At 35.4% G+C, this 15,357-nt stretch overlaps 2 protein-coding genes across 2 annotated transcripts in view; one reads left to right on the forward strand and one right to left on the reverse strand.

Annotated features, from left to right (window-relative positions):
* Nucleotides 1-890: 890 nt before the first annotated feature.
* On the reverse strand, nucleotides 891-10,723 carry LOC146163248 (ribosome production factor 1-like). Its single transcript, XM_083381749.1, has 8 exons — nucleotides 10,715-10,723; nucleotides 4,794-5,038; nucleotides 3,851-4,084; nucleotides 3,083-3,236; nucleotides 2,652-2,767; nucleotides 2,270-2,415; nucleotides 1,461-1,587; nucleotides 891-983 (listed from the first exon to the last, which is right to left on the reverse strand). Exons 2-8 carry the CDS (start codon nucleotides 5,010-5,012, stop codon nucleotides 942-944), a joined length of 1,038 nt encoding a protein of 345 aa, XP_083237875.1. The 5' UTR covers nucleotides 5,013-5,038; nucleotides 10,715-10,723; the 3' UTR covers nucleotides 891-941.
* A 205-nt stretch (nucleotides 10,724-10,928) lies between these two features.
* The window catches only part of LOC146163249 (uncharacterized), a 5,325-nt gene continuing 896 nt past the window's right edge, over nucleotides 10,929-15,357 (forward strand). Inside the window, exons 1-4 of the mRNA XM_083381930.1 lie at nucleotides 10,929-11,057; nucleotides 11,860-12,053; nucleotides 13,150-13,336; nucleotides 14,643-14,805. Coding sequence (XP_083238056.1) covers nucleotides 10,964-11,057; nucleotides 11,860-12,053; nucleotides 13,150-13,336; nucleotides 14,643-14,805 — 638 coding nt within the window. The 5' untranslated portion in view covers nucleotides 10,929-10,963. The remainder of the gene's footprint in view (nucleotides 11,058-11,859; nucleotides 12,054-13,149; nucleotides 13,337-14,642; nucleotides 14,806-15,357) is intronic.

Raw genomic sequence — 15,357 nt, forward strand, 5'->3', positions numbered from 1 at the left:
GACGATAATCTAAAAATTTTGCACATGGTAGGCCTAAACTAGACACAACTTAAGACATAAGAAAAACTCAAATTTGTCTCGCAGAGAAGCTACAATTTTGCCAATTTAATTCCCAAAGGAGTCGCTGTCTAGCCTCCATCTTTCAAACAAACGTGTAATACGCCACAGCGACACACATACAGCATGGAAAGTTGAGAACGAACTACTCGAAGTATGCCAGAGTGGATGTTATCGATTTATCTAGACAGCACTTTACTGGTTTACGCCACCGCTACGGTTGCACACCGGGCTAACATGTGTACTGTGTTCGTTCGATTCTGTTTTACGAAATATGAGCGATTGCATATTACAGTGGCCCTTCATGAATAATAGTAAATATATTGTCGAACCCTCACTAGCGTTTTCGATTTATTGTAATGTTACAATAAATGAGATTGCAACGAGAGCACGTAAAATGCTGAAATCCACTGAATCACGCGACTTATAGTCACACCAGTCAGGAAACCTTATACATGGTTTAAAAACGTTGGTATATATAATATAGTTTTGCGGATTATAAAAAATTGGAAGAGAAACCTATATTTCTGAATTAACTTTGGTTTTAATGACTCAACTCATCTTGTAATATACAAGCAGTTTCTTACTTGATTTGCTTAGGAACGTGGGGACCTACTAATGTTAGTTAGTATTAATTAAATTTCTACAAATAAAGCTCGGTTAAAGGACGCGGTATTGTTTTAAATTTTGTGTTCTTAACAAGCGCTTTTTATTAGTCGAACGTTAAATTGAACGGGGTTTACAGGCTGAAAATAAAATTTTTTCACAATTTTCTATTTCACAGTTTTTCTCTAAAAATTATAATTTGACTTTTAAATAAATTAGTAGCAGAAGTCCTTGATCGCGCTTTTATTGAAACCAAAACACAATTTCGTTGAAAATCTTTACAGGTGGAACTTTCTTCTGCTGGTGTCCATCTCGTGTCGCTAAAATAAAAAACGTAACCTTAATCAACAACTGGAAATCAAACCTAAATAAGGGACAATCTGACCGATAAATTTACCGGTGACGCTTTTGCAATAAGATTTTTACTTAACATAAGAATAATTGCGAATCCCGCGAATCAGTAAAACGAGATTTCCAGTAATGTACACTTTACATATTTTGTCACGATTATGAACAAAAAAGAACCAGTTAAGGTTCGATAATAATAACTCCGATTGGTAAAGTGGAAACGGCTTGAGTACAAACCCTTTTTAGTGGGACTAAAACAACATCATCAATTATAACAAAAAAAATGAGTTCTTTGTTTGTTTTTTTTATTTGTTTTTGCCTTATAATTATAAGTGCCCTACAATTGGCGGAAAAAATCAGCTAGCAATATCGATAAAATGGTGTTTCTTTTTCGTTAATATGTAAATAGGTCGGCCAACAAGAGTTATAACAACTTGTTTGTTTCTCACCTTGTGTATCCACTCGTATTCACCGAACTTGGAGTCGAAAGTTCCTCTTTGCAAAGATCGCAGCTTAAGGGTAAACCTGGGGCCAATTTCCTGCAAACCCACTCTCTTCTCGTTGCGAAATATGTATCTGCATGAAAAAGTAAACTGCGTTAATATTATGTTTTCCATTGAAGGAGACGTGTCATAAAACGTTTCAGTCCAGCAGATCGTTTCAGTCCAGCAGATCTAAACATTCATTTCTTTTTTTTAATACGAATATTGCAATAACCTGTTTTATTATTAGTAGAAGGTTACATAAAAGTTATTAATGCAATCAATATAAAAATCTACAGCACATGATGTTATATTATTTTCTAACACAGCGTTTTTCAACTCTTTATGAGCCACGCAACACTTTATGCATTGAAATATTTTGCGAACACCAAACAAAAGTTTATAGCAGTGGATTCAAATAACAATTTAATCACTTTCAGTCTTTCTCAGTGCGCTGAGCCTGTTTGGATAAACATAAAACTGACATTTGTCTGTATCGCTGTACTTTAAGCAGCAACAGGCACACGCAATTACAATCCTATTATTACTCAAAAATAAGACAAATCACTATGGGACATCGACAGTGGTCACTGGTGATAGCGGATAACTACTTTCATAATACAAAAGCTATTTTATCCATTGTAGTAAGGCAGTAATTTTCGACTAGTGTTCAAAAGAACATCAGTCAAAAAATAAAAATAAAATTCTTGAACAAGACCAGTTGGCGATCACTGATCTAACAAAATTCTCCAAAAACTAAATTTGTTAGCGCCCACCTGTGGTGACGAAAAAACACATAGTCCCTTTGGTTGTGAAAGGTCACGACCTGACGACCTTTGAAGTCGGGGTCATGCGGGTACAAAGCGGCAAACATCCGACCAATGGAATGTCCGAGTCGGGTTGCAAAGTTGTTTAGTATGACCTTAAAAAATATAGGTGATTGATAAAAATAATAACTTTTACAATTCCATTTTTCAACCTGAACTTATACATAATGTAGAGTTGGTATTAAGATTCAAATTTGCCAGTCGGGCATGTTCTAACTCATTATTGGATGCTATAAAAAATATGTTATTATGATTGTACCATTGCATTATGATTTTACTATTGCAAAACATGTTACCAGACACTGTTCTGAACAACACAACTGTTTTGTACCTCTGGTTGATGTTCTGATGGAGTTGTGCTGTTCTTAATTTCCTTCCTCAGTTTGAGGTTGCTGAGTTTAAAGTGGGCAGTCGGGCCATCGGGCAAGTGACATACAAGCATTCCATCTGATAAAAACAAAAAACAATTTTTTTTATTTTACAATTAAAGTTTGTTGTGTTTGATAGGTCAGTAGTAACCAAACTTTTTCATAAAGGTCCACTAAAGAAAAAGCCTGTTTACTGACTTAAACATTATTATTAAACAACATATATTTAAATATATTTAACAAGAAATGGGAGCTTTATCAAACTTAAAAAAAATATTGAAACTTGACCAACATTTTCAATCAGAACTGTTTAATATTCCACTTTATCCAGCCAAAATGTTAACTCTGCAATTGTTTTAATTTGGTGACAGCTGCTTTAAGCTGAATGACTTACTTGGTGTTTTTCTGTCTTCGTTTATGATTATAATGTCGGTAAATCCCTTTGCAAGGCACTGTGGAATAATTTTCTTGATGTCAAGCGCTCTTCTGTAGAAGGAAAAGGAATTTGGAAGGCTTTCGCTGAGTTGTTTCAAGAACAAGGTTGTTCTCTGAAAAAATAACAAAAATCATACCTAGTATAGTTAATTGACTTTTAGTTCAACAACACACGCTATGCATATATACACCACAAACTTCACTAAAAAATTAGTGTTCGTTTTCAGTATAATTTTAGCCATGATACAATTAAGGTTGCAACAAAAAAGTATGGACTGGAGACAAAAATATTGCAAAAAACATAGGAATTAAATTAAGTATATCATATAAATTTATATGAAGAGGTTTTAGTAAACTTTTCTATAATAAAAGATGCATACACATTGTACATATTAACAATCACAGTTGTTGTACATATTTGTGAATGCATCTTTCATAGAATTAACTTGGAACCCTAGATCCCCTTCAATATGATGTTGTTTGTACTTGATGCAAACATTGGCATCATGGTTGTTTCTCGACTCGCTCTCCTCTAAGCCTGTAAAAATAAGTTGGGAGAGTCGCAATCCCGGTATGGCTGAGGTTGTGAGTTCGAACTTCACTGCAGGCGTGCTGTTTTTTTAGCCTGGCTTGTATGAATATACTTCAATTGATCAACTGATTTGGTCCGTCTGTTGAAGACTTGCACTGAACTTGTCTATAAGGTCTAAAAAATATTAAAACCTACCGATCTTGGTCTATCTGATGTTGTCAATAATATCTTGGGGAGCTGCTTTCTTTGAAAGTAGGATGACATCTCGTCACTTTCCACATCAAGCAGAACCTCCTTGTCGTCTTTCTGGACCATCGTGTCCTCCTTCTCTCGTCGGTTGTCGATTGTTTTTGGAGGTTCGAGGGGGGGCGCATCTTTGCCTAGCTGTTCCCGCATTTTCTGCCTCTGCTTTCGTAGTTTTATTCGTTCCTGTTAAACACAAAAAAGCATAATTTGGGGCATAACAGTTGGGAGGTTGTAGTAAAACATAGAAAGAATATCACAGCCATATAGAAGTACATAGAATTCTGAACATTTCGAATAAATGAAAAAGTGATATTCGAAACATCCAAAATGCAACCTACTTCTAAAAACAAAATAATTCTGTGCTTAAAACATTTTGGTTTTGTTTTGTAAATTTTTACTACTGTTTTTTTTAGCCAAGTTCTGCAGACGATTAGTTGTTTTAAAAATCCATTCCAGTAAAATACAGAAGTTGCTTACAATTAAGTTTAAATTCACTGAGAACTTGCCAATATTACAAACTATACTAATAAGAAAACTACTTTGTCTTCTATGTTCCTTTATAAAAGAAAGAAATTGTTTGAAAACTTTTCTATTGTTTTGAAATATTGCAACTGTTACGAACCATGTGTTAAACTAAAACATTTTTATTTTATTTTTTTTTTGTAAAAAAAATTGTATATATGGCAGATAAAAAAATTAATTTGCACAAATAAATTACCATTACTACCAACTACTTTTTACATGTTTCTTAAAGGAATGTAATTGCTGCTCAATTATATTTCAATAATTAAAGGTAACATCTTGATATGCAATTAAATATTTAAAAAATGTACACAAAACACAGGTTTGTTGTTTCAATACAAAAATGCAAAAAAACAAAAAAACAACATACCTTCCGTTGCTCTTTTCGCATTTTAATGTAGGCAGCTGCTCTCTTCTGCTTGTTGCGAATTTGTGAAATATTGTTGGTCTTTGGTGGAGCTACGGTCTGTCCATTGTCACTGACGGAGGTGTCCAAGTCTCCGACCGATGCAATGTCACTGAATATTCCAGCGGAACAAATGCTTTGCTGGTCATCTTCAATACTTTGGGCATCATCTTCGACTTCCATGATAAAATTATTGAAATTGAAAAAATCTAAATAAAATATAAGAGATTTATCGTTTTACAATCTAGCATTTTAACTTGCGATGTTTTAAAAGAATGAAAAAGCCTAAAAAGCCTCAAATATTGGTGACATAAAACCTTTGTCGCTCTTTAAGTAACCTGTGAACCACCCGCAATTTGATTTCCATGTAGGAATGCTGTTAAAGCTGTAACAGGGTTTACACACTGTTAGCTTGAGCATTTTGTATGCAAGGAATAGTATTCGCAAAACTCTGGGTTGATGTTTACGAAAGTTTTGTACTCTTAACTACAGCTGTTTTAAAAATGATCGGGGGCGCTGGTCCAGAATCCTACCACAAGAAACTTTATTTGGGTTAGCATTTCGATGGGTTAAGCAATATTATTAAATAATTATCCTTGACCAAACCTCACCCAAACACTAACGAACACCCTAACCCAGGGGTGTCAAACTCAAACATGCCGGCGTTTTTTTTTATCTTACAACTTCTTGCCGTGCCAAAGTTTCGTAACCGAACCAATTCTTTTTAATCATAAAAGCGTTTTTTTACCAAAAATAAGAACGTTTATTTAAACTTAAAAAAAAAACTGTTGTATAGAAATGCGCATCACTGCATCAAAGTGTCTCTCGGTGAGCTGACTTTTGTTTCTTCACACTAAGCTATATAAGTTATGTGAATACTAGACTCGACACAGTATAATGTTACTATATTAAAAGTAATTGTTGGTTGTTGTGATTGCCGCGATTGTTTTATATTGTGAACAAACAATGGCAATTGGCTGTATAACAACCTTAGTATTTTCTGACAATTGGCTGAATACCAAATTGAGCTTTTTTGGCTATTGGCTAAATAACAATTTTAGTTTTTTGGGGAGGGCTTGCGTGCCATTTTTTATTAGGTCGCGTGCCACATTTGGCATGCGTGCCGCTTGTTGGACACCCCTGCCCTAACCCAAGTAATGTGCGTTGTCAAGTGTTATTATTAAATAAAATATATAATAATACTTCACCTACCCACACTTAAACAATACCTCGCAACCTAACACAAATTTGGTGCGTTAATTTCATAACTGTGGTAGGATTGTAGACCAGCGCCCTTATGTCTTCTAAGTCAATAACCAGTTCTTGCTTTAAATTTCTTAAAAATAACTTTAGAAATGAACCCCACGGCTGTAAATCAATTAGGAAAATCATGCTTTTGGCCACCATTGTGTTTCAGATTAATAAAATACTATGCTTTCCGCACTGCGTTAACTACACATTTCTACACTAGCTTAAAACGCAAGAAGTACGCAGTGTGTGAGTCGAATGTAGACGTCATTCGAATCTGTTGAAATGTAAAAGGCTTTCGCCTTGTGCACTACTCATATTCTCCGTTTTGTGACAAACTAAAGCACATGTTTTTTCACGCATTGGTAATTTTCTGAAGTTAAGCGTGAAATAAATTTACGTTTTTTTTCTTGGTGAGAATTCAAAGAACCGATTTAGCTAGGCTTGCCATTTTTTTAGTAACGTAAATCCGGGACGCATATTGAAAACTGCTAATAAACTTAATGTAGACCTAATACAAAATAATTTAATATAAATATTTAATTTAACTGGGTTGCGGTTGCTTTATATTTTGTCAGGGGGTATTTTTCAGGGCCCTATTTTTAAGGGTGATGATTTGTCGGAGTAATATAAATTGTAGCCGAAAGTAATGTTCTGTATTGTGAATAAAATGAGTCGGGTAAATACTTTATACAATTAAAATAGGATGCCGCCCTCGCGAAAGCAGCAACAATAGGCCGTACATGTTAGCAAAGGCGCTATGTCCATAACAAATTCGTATTCCCCGGACCAAATCATTCTCAAGCATAAGTTAAACAAAATGTAAAAATCTATCAAGCTGGCCTCTTTAAATCTATTACATATTATGTTGTACTCTGCGTCATTTGCTTGAGCCGCGTGTTATTGCCGATGATTTAAAAAGGTAATTTACCATGTTACTAAAAAGTAATGTTACGGATAGCGTAATGTCCTGGCTCGAGTGCATACTAGTGTGTAAGGTCGTATAAACCTTGGCGTGTTACAAATTATCACATTTATCTGCGTGACTGTGAAACATCTAATTGTTCGTCTTCGCAAACTAAAATTTTACATTTTGTTGAAACAAAATTGCAAATAATGTGTGCTTATTTGAAATGAAACGACTAAATACCTAACGGCTAAGCCCGTCAAACATCTTTTACCTAACGAAAACCAGTGACATATATATCGATAGGGAACCACTCACTAACGTAAAACGTTAAGTTGTATATAGCGCATTGTGTGATATTCAGCAAAATACGTAATCCCTGTACCATATTGCGTCCAAAGTAAGTAAAATTTCGTTTGAAACTGAAAATTGGTTATTAAAACCGTCGCATTGAATGCGAAATTTTGCGAACTATACCTAAATTGTGCGCGGTAACAGACATCCAGAAGTTTTTAAACATGTAAGTCTTAAGTTGGAAACATTAAACTTATTTCTATTAAGGCAATCAGTATGTTATGACTTCAAATTGATTTGTAATGCTGAAAACTCGCGACATTTATCGAACCAGAATTACTAACAAACGTTAACTTTAAGTTGTAACAGCAATTCTTTAGACTTGCGTAATATTCAAGCAAATAATACCGGCACCAAACTGCGTCATACGTGAAACGGTGACCGGTTTGCGACGACGCTCGCTTACCTTCTTTAAAAAGATATCTCCCATCACCCGCCGGATAATATCCATTTATATGTGTTTACTCACCACACACAAAAAAGGAACTTGCTCCAGCAACCTCACCCCCAGAAAAAGTATTACGTAACACCCGCTGGAAAATTGCTAAATTATGTTAAAAAAATTTGCTTGACAGCCTAACCAACCAAAGTAAAAAGCATGCCTGGTTTTGAGAAAGAATTGCTAAATGTCTAACTCAAGCGTTTTTACATATTTATTTTTTCTTGTAAATCTCAAATTGAAAAATCCGTGACAAATTGGTTAACCGGGCGGGACACCAGGACAAGGCCTTAAAACCGGGACGTATGGTAAGCCTAGATTTAGCCAAAGAGATTATTAGAATCTCTTTGGATTTAGCCGTTATTAAACTTTATGAACACAAAAATGTAATCGATTTTGGTTTGTATTCTAGTGTTACAGCAAATTATCGAAATTTTGGCTTTGTCCGTGTGCGCAATCAATTCGAACAATTTGGCGTGAAGGTCATGATTTATGAAATTTAAATGGTGCATAAAAATGCGTTAAATACTTAAGAAATTATCCAAGAAGAAACAACACAACAACAATACAAAAGTATGTAAAATACTTTAGAAATGAAAAGATTAAACTGTGCCGTGTCAAATTCAAACAATCCATATTAATACCACATTTCCCTCTGCAGTTATAAAATGGCAAACACGCAGCAATGAAACTACAAAAACCCAGCAGGCCAGTTGCGACGTAAAAACTCGTACCACATGGTGGCAAAGTTGAACAAATAGCCGTTAAAATTTTAACTGATAAGCCGCCCGCAGAAAGAAAGGGTCTTACGCGAGACGCTCAATAATTAAACTTTGTGACGTCGGTTTGCTCTTTGTTACATAAGAATTCGTTCGTGATGTGCTGATTCACAATTGCGTAAGACTGAATCGTTATGTAACATTTTTACGTAATTTGCTAATTTGTGCTTGTTTTGCCGTTAATTATTAGTTCTTATTGTTAAATTGCCCAAAACAAAATTGTTTACAAGTTAATCCATTAGTAGGCATTGCAATGCAGTAAATGAGTAATGTGGCAAACTAACGGCGTAGATTTGTTCGTAAAATTGTTACCCAGTAAATTGAGCGGAAATTGGCATATATTATTATGGGGTGTGACACAGGCGTAGCTCCCGCCAAAAAAAATTTATAAAAATTTTAATAGTTTCAATAAATAATTTCTTTTGTAGGATTTATGAGCAGTACAACAACAGTCGATCACAGGCATGCCACACCTTTAATTGTCGTGCACTGCCACGTCACAAATGATGTAGTTAATATTACGTTTGCGATACATTAATGTAGTTTAACTACTTTTAGTCAGTTTTTGCCGTTTAAGTGGTTTTTGAATACAGCGGCAAAAGCTAAACAAATAAGTTCAAACTCCCCCCCCAAAATTTTCGGCTGGATACGCCACTGGGATGTGCAACAACACACATGCGTTAAACAGACAATACATTTTACGACCTCAGTTAGTGTCATGTTCAGTTCACACTGTTGTTTTGCCAGCAAATTCTGAAATCATGTCTGTATTACTGCACGTTGACTGTCTTACCATTCGGTCTTATTGAGGTCGTTCGTTTTTTTAGTTTGAAACAAACAACCCAAAATTTATTGTATTTTTCTCAAACATTGATTAACTGCAATACGAATGATTTACAAGGCGAAATCCCACTCATTTCGGCGTTACACTAAAAAATGACACAGATTTTTTTGTAAACACAACTTAAATGCGGAATTGCAGACTGAAACGAGACACAATGAATGCCTGGGAAATCATTTACCCACGCTAGTTAAATAAAAACCCTTAACACTGTAAAAACACAGGTTGTTGTGGTAGTCCATCGTTGAATTTGGATTCTAAACGATATTCAGGGTTCTTTACCGGTGTTGACTGACTCTGGGGGTTCAAATTTCCAAACCCCAATTTTTTTAACTTTAAACTGTACGTGGTGTAGTTTTTGAACGGCTAGCCTACACTTAAAAAAAAGTTTCTTTCTTTAAAAAGTTGTTGATATATTTTTTTTCTCTGCTTTTACAACAATTTCGCAAAGTTAGTGCCAAAAAATGAGATGTAAATTTTGCCTTAAACCACAAGGGGTTAATTAGACAAAAAAATTGTTAACCCTTGCTTTAGACAGGGGTTCCCAACCTGTGGGCATGGCCCATGCCCCCTAGGGGGCCATCAGCCTTTTTCAAGGAGGCCATGAAAATATTTGAAAAATAATATATATTTTTTTAATTTATCATCTTTAAGCCTACTCCACTATAACAAATAAAATAAATTGAAATTTAATAAAAATACTAGTACAGCAATAAGCTACTTCATGATCCTGAGTTTACTTTCTTTGTTTTACTTTTAGATTGATAAATATTATCATTTTAAAATTTGCGCATTGGCTATCTGTGTTGAAATATTGAAAAAAATAGGGGGGCCATTGATTTCTCAAACTTTTCAAAGGGGCCACGGTGCAAAAAGGTTGGGAACCCCTGCTTTAAGGTAAACCAGTGCTTTCAACCTTTACGATTTCTATCCGCAATTTTTTATTTAGGAAAATTTCCATCCGCACGAAACAAGCTCAGTAAGTTTGCAACCTTTGGTTTTATTTGTGAAATAACAATGAAAGGGTTGTGTATTAAAACCGTGTGCCTAAGGTTTGCACGATATAAAATAGATAGCTTAAGCTGCAATGAACCACTGAACGAGACTATATCAGTGTACCTGTAACGCATAAGTGAGCGCACCAGCTTATTTGATTACTGTTTTACACATAATAAAAAAAATAATAACATGCACCATTTTAATCCGCACATTTATCCGCACGACGTTAGTCATCCGCACTGAGGTAAACAAAAAAACTTACATAACCGATTTTCTGGATTAAGTAAATATATACTCTTAAAGATGCACTCTACTTACAGAGGGAGTGTTTGCACAAACCCATACAGCGCCTGGCACTTCGCGCATTCCTTCGTTGAAAAAAGAATTCTGCCAAACGTTTCGTTCAACCTCCTGTTACATAACCGTTACGCGTGAATAGCTGCACTGTGACGTATCAAAAGGAAGTAAGTTGCGTTGTTTAAAAGCTGCAGTCTGCGTTAATCTGAATTGACATTTACTGCGGTTCTATTAGAAAAAAGCCTTGCTTAAACTGTGGAGATATTTACAATGGATAAACCCCAACTGGTGTTGCTGATTGTTGCATTTATCAGCTATTCACTGTCGCTTATATTGTCCTACTTGAACACAGCTGGAATAGAAGGTTAGTGTTTCAAAAAAGTTCAAGTTTAAATCGTGGAGTCGAATCGGACCCGAACCGGAACTTTATGAACTGGTTTTGGGCCAAATTTTTCTCGAACCGTAACCGAACCTGAACAGTCTTTTGTAAGATTTTAATGATTCGAACCTGAACCGAATATTTTGAATGTATCGAACCTTACCCGAACCGGAACCTGTCAAGAAAACGGTTCACTCCAACATGACCTCACAACTTGTATTTTACGGAGTCAAGTTATGCCACTTTTGAAATTTTATGAAAAAAAGAAAAAGTCATTAAATATAATGTTGATTTTTTTAATTTTTTAGATATTTAAATAATGAACTTCTTGTTTTTCAAAACGTCACGAAACTTAGATTAGTTACGAGTTGCTATTGAATAATTATGCTCTACATTTGTTATCCAAAGTTTTTATGTTTAACGCAACTAATTTTGCATCCGAAACGTAACTTTATAAACCTGTTTTGAAAATAAAATTAGTCGAACCGGAGCTGAATCGTGACTTTTAAATTGCTCCGAAGCCAAACCGAAACTGAACCGGATTCAAAAATTATTTTGTATTAACAACATATTTTTTTTGTAAAGAGGCGTAATAAAACATGTCAGAAAGCGACGATTTGGCAGGGCCAGGGAGGCATTAAAACACAGCTGGGGATTCGGGCTTCAAAAGAGCCCTAGTCCACTTGCAGAGAAAGTCATTAATTTTATTATTTTTAGTGGCGATAAGACGTTCTGATTTTAAGGCCGATCTAACCATACTGAGGAAGCAACATACGTTTTTATTTAGGTCTGTTCTACAGCACCAATGGCGACCTCGACCGCAAGTACTTCCAACAGGTGTCGCCCAAAGGCCTAGTCTTCGGAATTGTGTGGCCGATTATCTACATTTGGAACTTGGCCGGCATTATCTACCTGATCGTATCATGCTGTCTACCGCTGTACAAGAGCCCCGTTCTTACTTCACCCACACTCGTTCCAAAGGTGTAACGCTTATTCTGTCTAGTGTTTGTCAGTGTTGTAATGACTCAAATGCACTTGAGTTGTTACAAATGACATGACTTGAAATTAAGTCTTTTATGCGAATGACTTGAATTGGACTTAAGTTTTTTTACAAATGACGTGAGTTGAAATTAAGACATTTACGCAAATGACTTGATTTGGACTTGAGTTATTTTAAAAATGACTTGAATTGCCATTAAGCCATGTACGCAATGATTTCACTTAACCTTTAGTTTTTTCGCAAATGACTTGACGTGCTTAATTTACAACAAATTACTTCTTTACAGCACTGCCATTTGCGATAATGATCTTTGTGAAGCAAGCATTTATTTAGAAAGATTATTTCAGCTATAAGAACTGGCTTGTCAGATAAGTTTCAAAACTTAAAAACTTTTTATGGCGATCCGCCGTAAAAAAAATCTGGACCTAACTGTCTGGCAAACAAGCCGTTTCTAATTTGACGATGCCTGTTATTCAACGTGGTTTAAAAGCGTTTCTTTATTCCAGAGTTTATTGAATTATTTAAAAGTATTGGCCAAGGGTCTTTCATTTTGTTTCTGGCCACTTTGTGAGACTGCCCTGTTAACTACCTACCTGAAACAGTGGCGTAGCTAGCCGAAAATTTTTTTAGGGGTGGCCAAAAAGTTTGAACTTTTTTGTTTAGCTTTTGTCATTGTATTAACTGCTGTAACGAACCAAAATAACAATGTTAGCAAACCGTTTCGAGCGGCAACTGACTGAGTGTTAATGCAATACTCAAAAACCATTCAAAGAGCAAAAACTGTCTAAAAGTAGTAAAACTACATTAATGTATAGCAAACGCAATATTAACTACATCTTTTGTGACGTAACAGTGCATGACAATTGAAGGTGTGGCATGCCTGTGATCGACAGTTGTGGTACTGCTCATAAATCCTAAAAAAACAATTTATGAAGAGTTAAATATTTACAATTTTTGAAGGAATTTAAAATCACTGCATTTCTTTGTATTATTATAAAAATCCTAAAAATCAGTAGTTTTCTTAGTTTCTATATATCTTATCGTAAAGTGTAATAAATTTCTAAATTGTACTTTCAGTTGTACTTGGGCGCCTACAGCCTCGCATTTCTCGGCACGATTGGCTGGCTTTTCGCATTCGACCGCGAAATCCTCGGACTCTCATTGGCTATGCTCATTATTTCGACTGCTGGTGCTTACGTGGCCATCGGAGTTTCGCAGAAGGTGGTTTATGACCATTCTGAAAAGCTGAAAGAAAACAGCAACGGTATAAGATAACGTATTTTCTTGGAGTTGACTTGCTTCAATAATGGCCTGACTGGGTCTTGACTTTATTATTTTGTTTTAACTTAAAGTTTATTTCGGAAAAGCTAAAAGACAATAGCAACGGTAGAATAAAGTATTTTCTTGGAGTTTATTTAATTTAGTTATGGCTTGAATGGGACTTGACTTGTTAATTTTGTTTTTATTTGAACTTTTTGTGAAAAAAATGCGAGAAAACAGAAACGGTAAGCAATTAGAAAACATTGGTGGATATATAATAAACTTATTTATTAATTTAATTAAGTTCGAAAGATATTTCGACCCGCGACTTCTTTATATCTCGCCACCGATTGTCAATTCATACAGCTATCCGACCCTTTGTGAAAAAAAGCTTGGTGGTCCCCTCATTTATATAAAAAACAATCAGGGTTGTAATGACGAGCAATGACTTGACTTAAGTGCACTTGAGTCACTGGCTTTTTTTCGTTTGGGCAAAATTACTTGACTTGAGTTGAGTTTTTGGACAAATGACATCAATTTTTTTATTAATTGGGTTATTTATCTTAATTTTTGCACGTAAAACATTCTACTTGCTGTAAATTGTGTATTTGTTATTATTAATTTAGGTATTGCCCATAATTATCGGACAAGTTTACCCATTTAATGTTTACTTTTTTATAACAAAGACTTAACTTATAGTTGAGCTCTAATTGTAACTTGACTGACACTGACTTATTATTTAGTCCAGTGCCCTTCAACCTTTATTGGTTTGGTGAACCCTTAGAGTTGGTGTGACGAACTCATGCACCCTGTTTACTTAAAAGGTAAACTGAGGTAAAAAACGATATGAAAAATCAATATGCATATCAATATCACTATGTCTATTAAACCGAGCGGGGCTGCCAAAGTTTTAAAAAGTTTTACACACTGTCGGTGAAAGGTTGATAATGGTTGCAGGCTGCTTGTGAGTACTATTGCATGTCATAAAACAGAATTCAAACAAACTTGAGAAAACAGAAAGAGACTATTTAATGACCGTTTTGTTATCAAAAATGTTAAATATTATTGGTTCAATAAAACTTTGTGATGCACCTTGTATACCGTTTCGTACTTGTGCACCCATGCATATTTTGGTGCACACTGGTTAAAGAGCACTAATTTAGTCAAAGAGGGTACTTGGACCTACATATTTTACAAATGACTGGACATGGACTTGGTCGTTTTAAATGACTTGTTTGCGACACTGTGTTATACTGTCCTTTGTTGGTTTCCAATTGCCACGTATTTACATTTTCCTTCTTTCTTTGCAGCCATGCTCTGGCTCATGCGTATTCTCATCCACAACGGACTCACAACTCTCGCCACCTGGCTCTCTATCGCCAACTTGCTAAACCTTGCTGACGTCATCATTTACGAGGACAGCTTCGAGATCACCCCCGCCGTGCTTCGCGGTAAGCTCGATTCGACAATAGGCCCTTTGTTACGTAAGACAACTGCTTCAGCGTTTATGAATTATTGTCAGCATACGTTGCCATTGCAAAGCACATCTTTCGAAACTTGCGTTTTTATTTAAACAACAAATTTTGGACAAAATAAGTCAAGTTGTGGACATCCCTAGATAGATAGATTTAAATTGATTTCGAAACAACGGTGCACTATATACATGCAAAAAAAGTAAGGAAGCGTCCGTAGTTCCAAAAAACTGTTAAGTCATCCAATCAGCTGCCCCTGGCTGTCATTCAATTCGTTTTTGTTTTTTTTGCAAAAAAAGGCGAAACAAAATACACTACAAAGAGAATTCGTCATAAATACACGACAAGCAAAAATACAAAAACTGTTGCTGCCAGGCATAGTAATCGTGTCATTCTCCCCGACGAAGGCGACTTGCAAAGGTTGCCGAAACGTTGTTCAAGAATTACAATTACCAAAGGAGCGGTTTTTGAATATTATTTTAAACATGTTTAACATTTCACTGCAAAGCGGCGACCCATTATGGATAAATTGAACTAGGCACTTACTGGGCTA

The sequence above is a fragment of the Ascidiella aspersa genome, chromosome 2 (assembly GCF_963924565.1).
Source record: "Ascidiella aspersa chromosome 2, kaAscAspe10.2, whole genome shotgun sequence".
In the NCBI taxonomy this organism is placed as follows: domain Eukaryota; kingdom Metazoa; phylum Chordata; class Ascidiacea; order Phlebobranchia; family Ascidiidae; genus Ascidiella; species Ascidiella aspersa.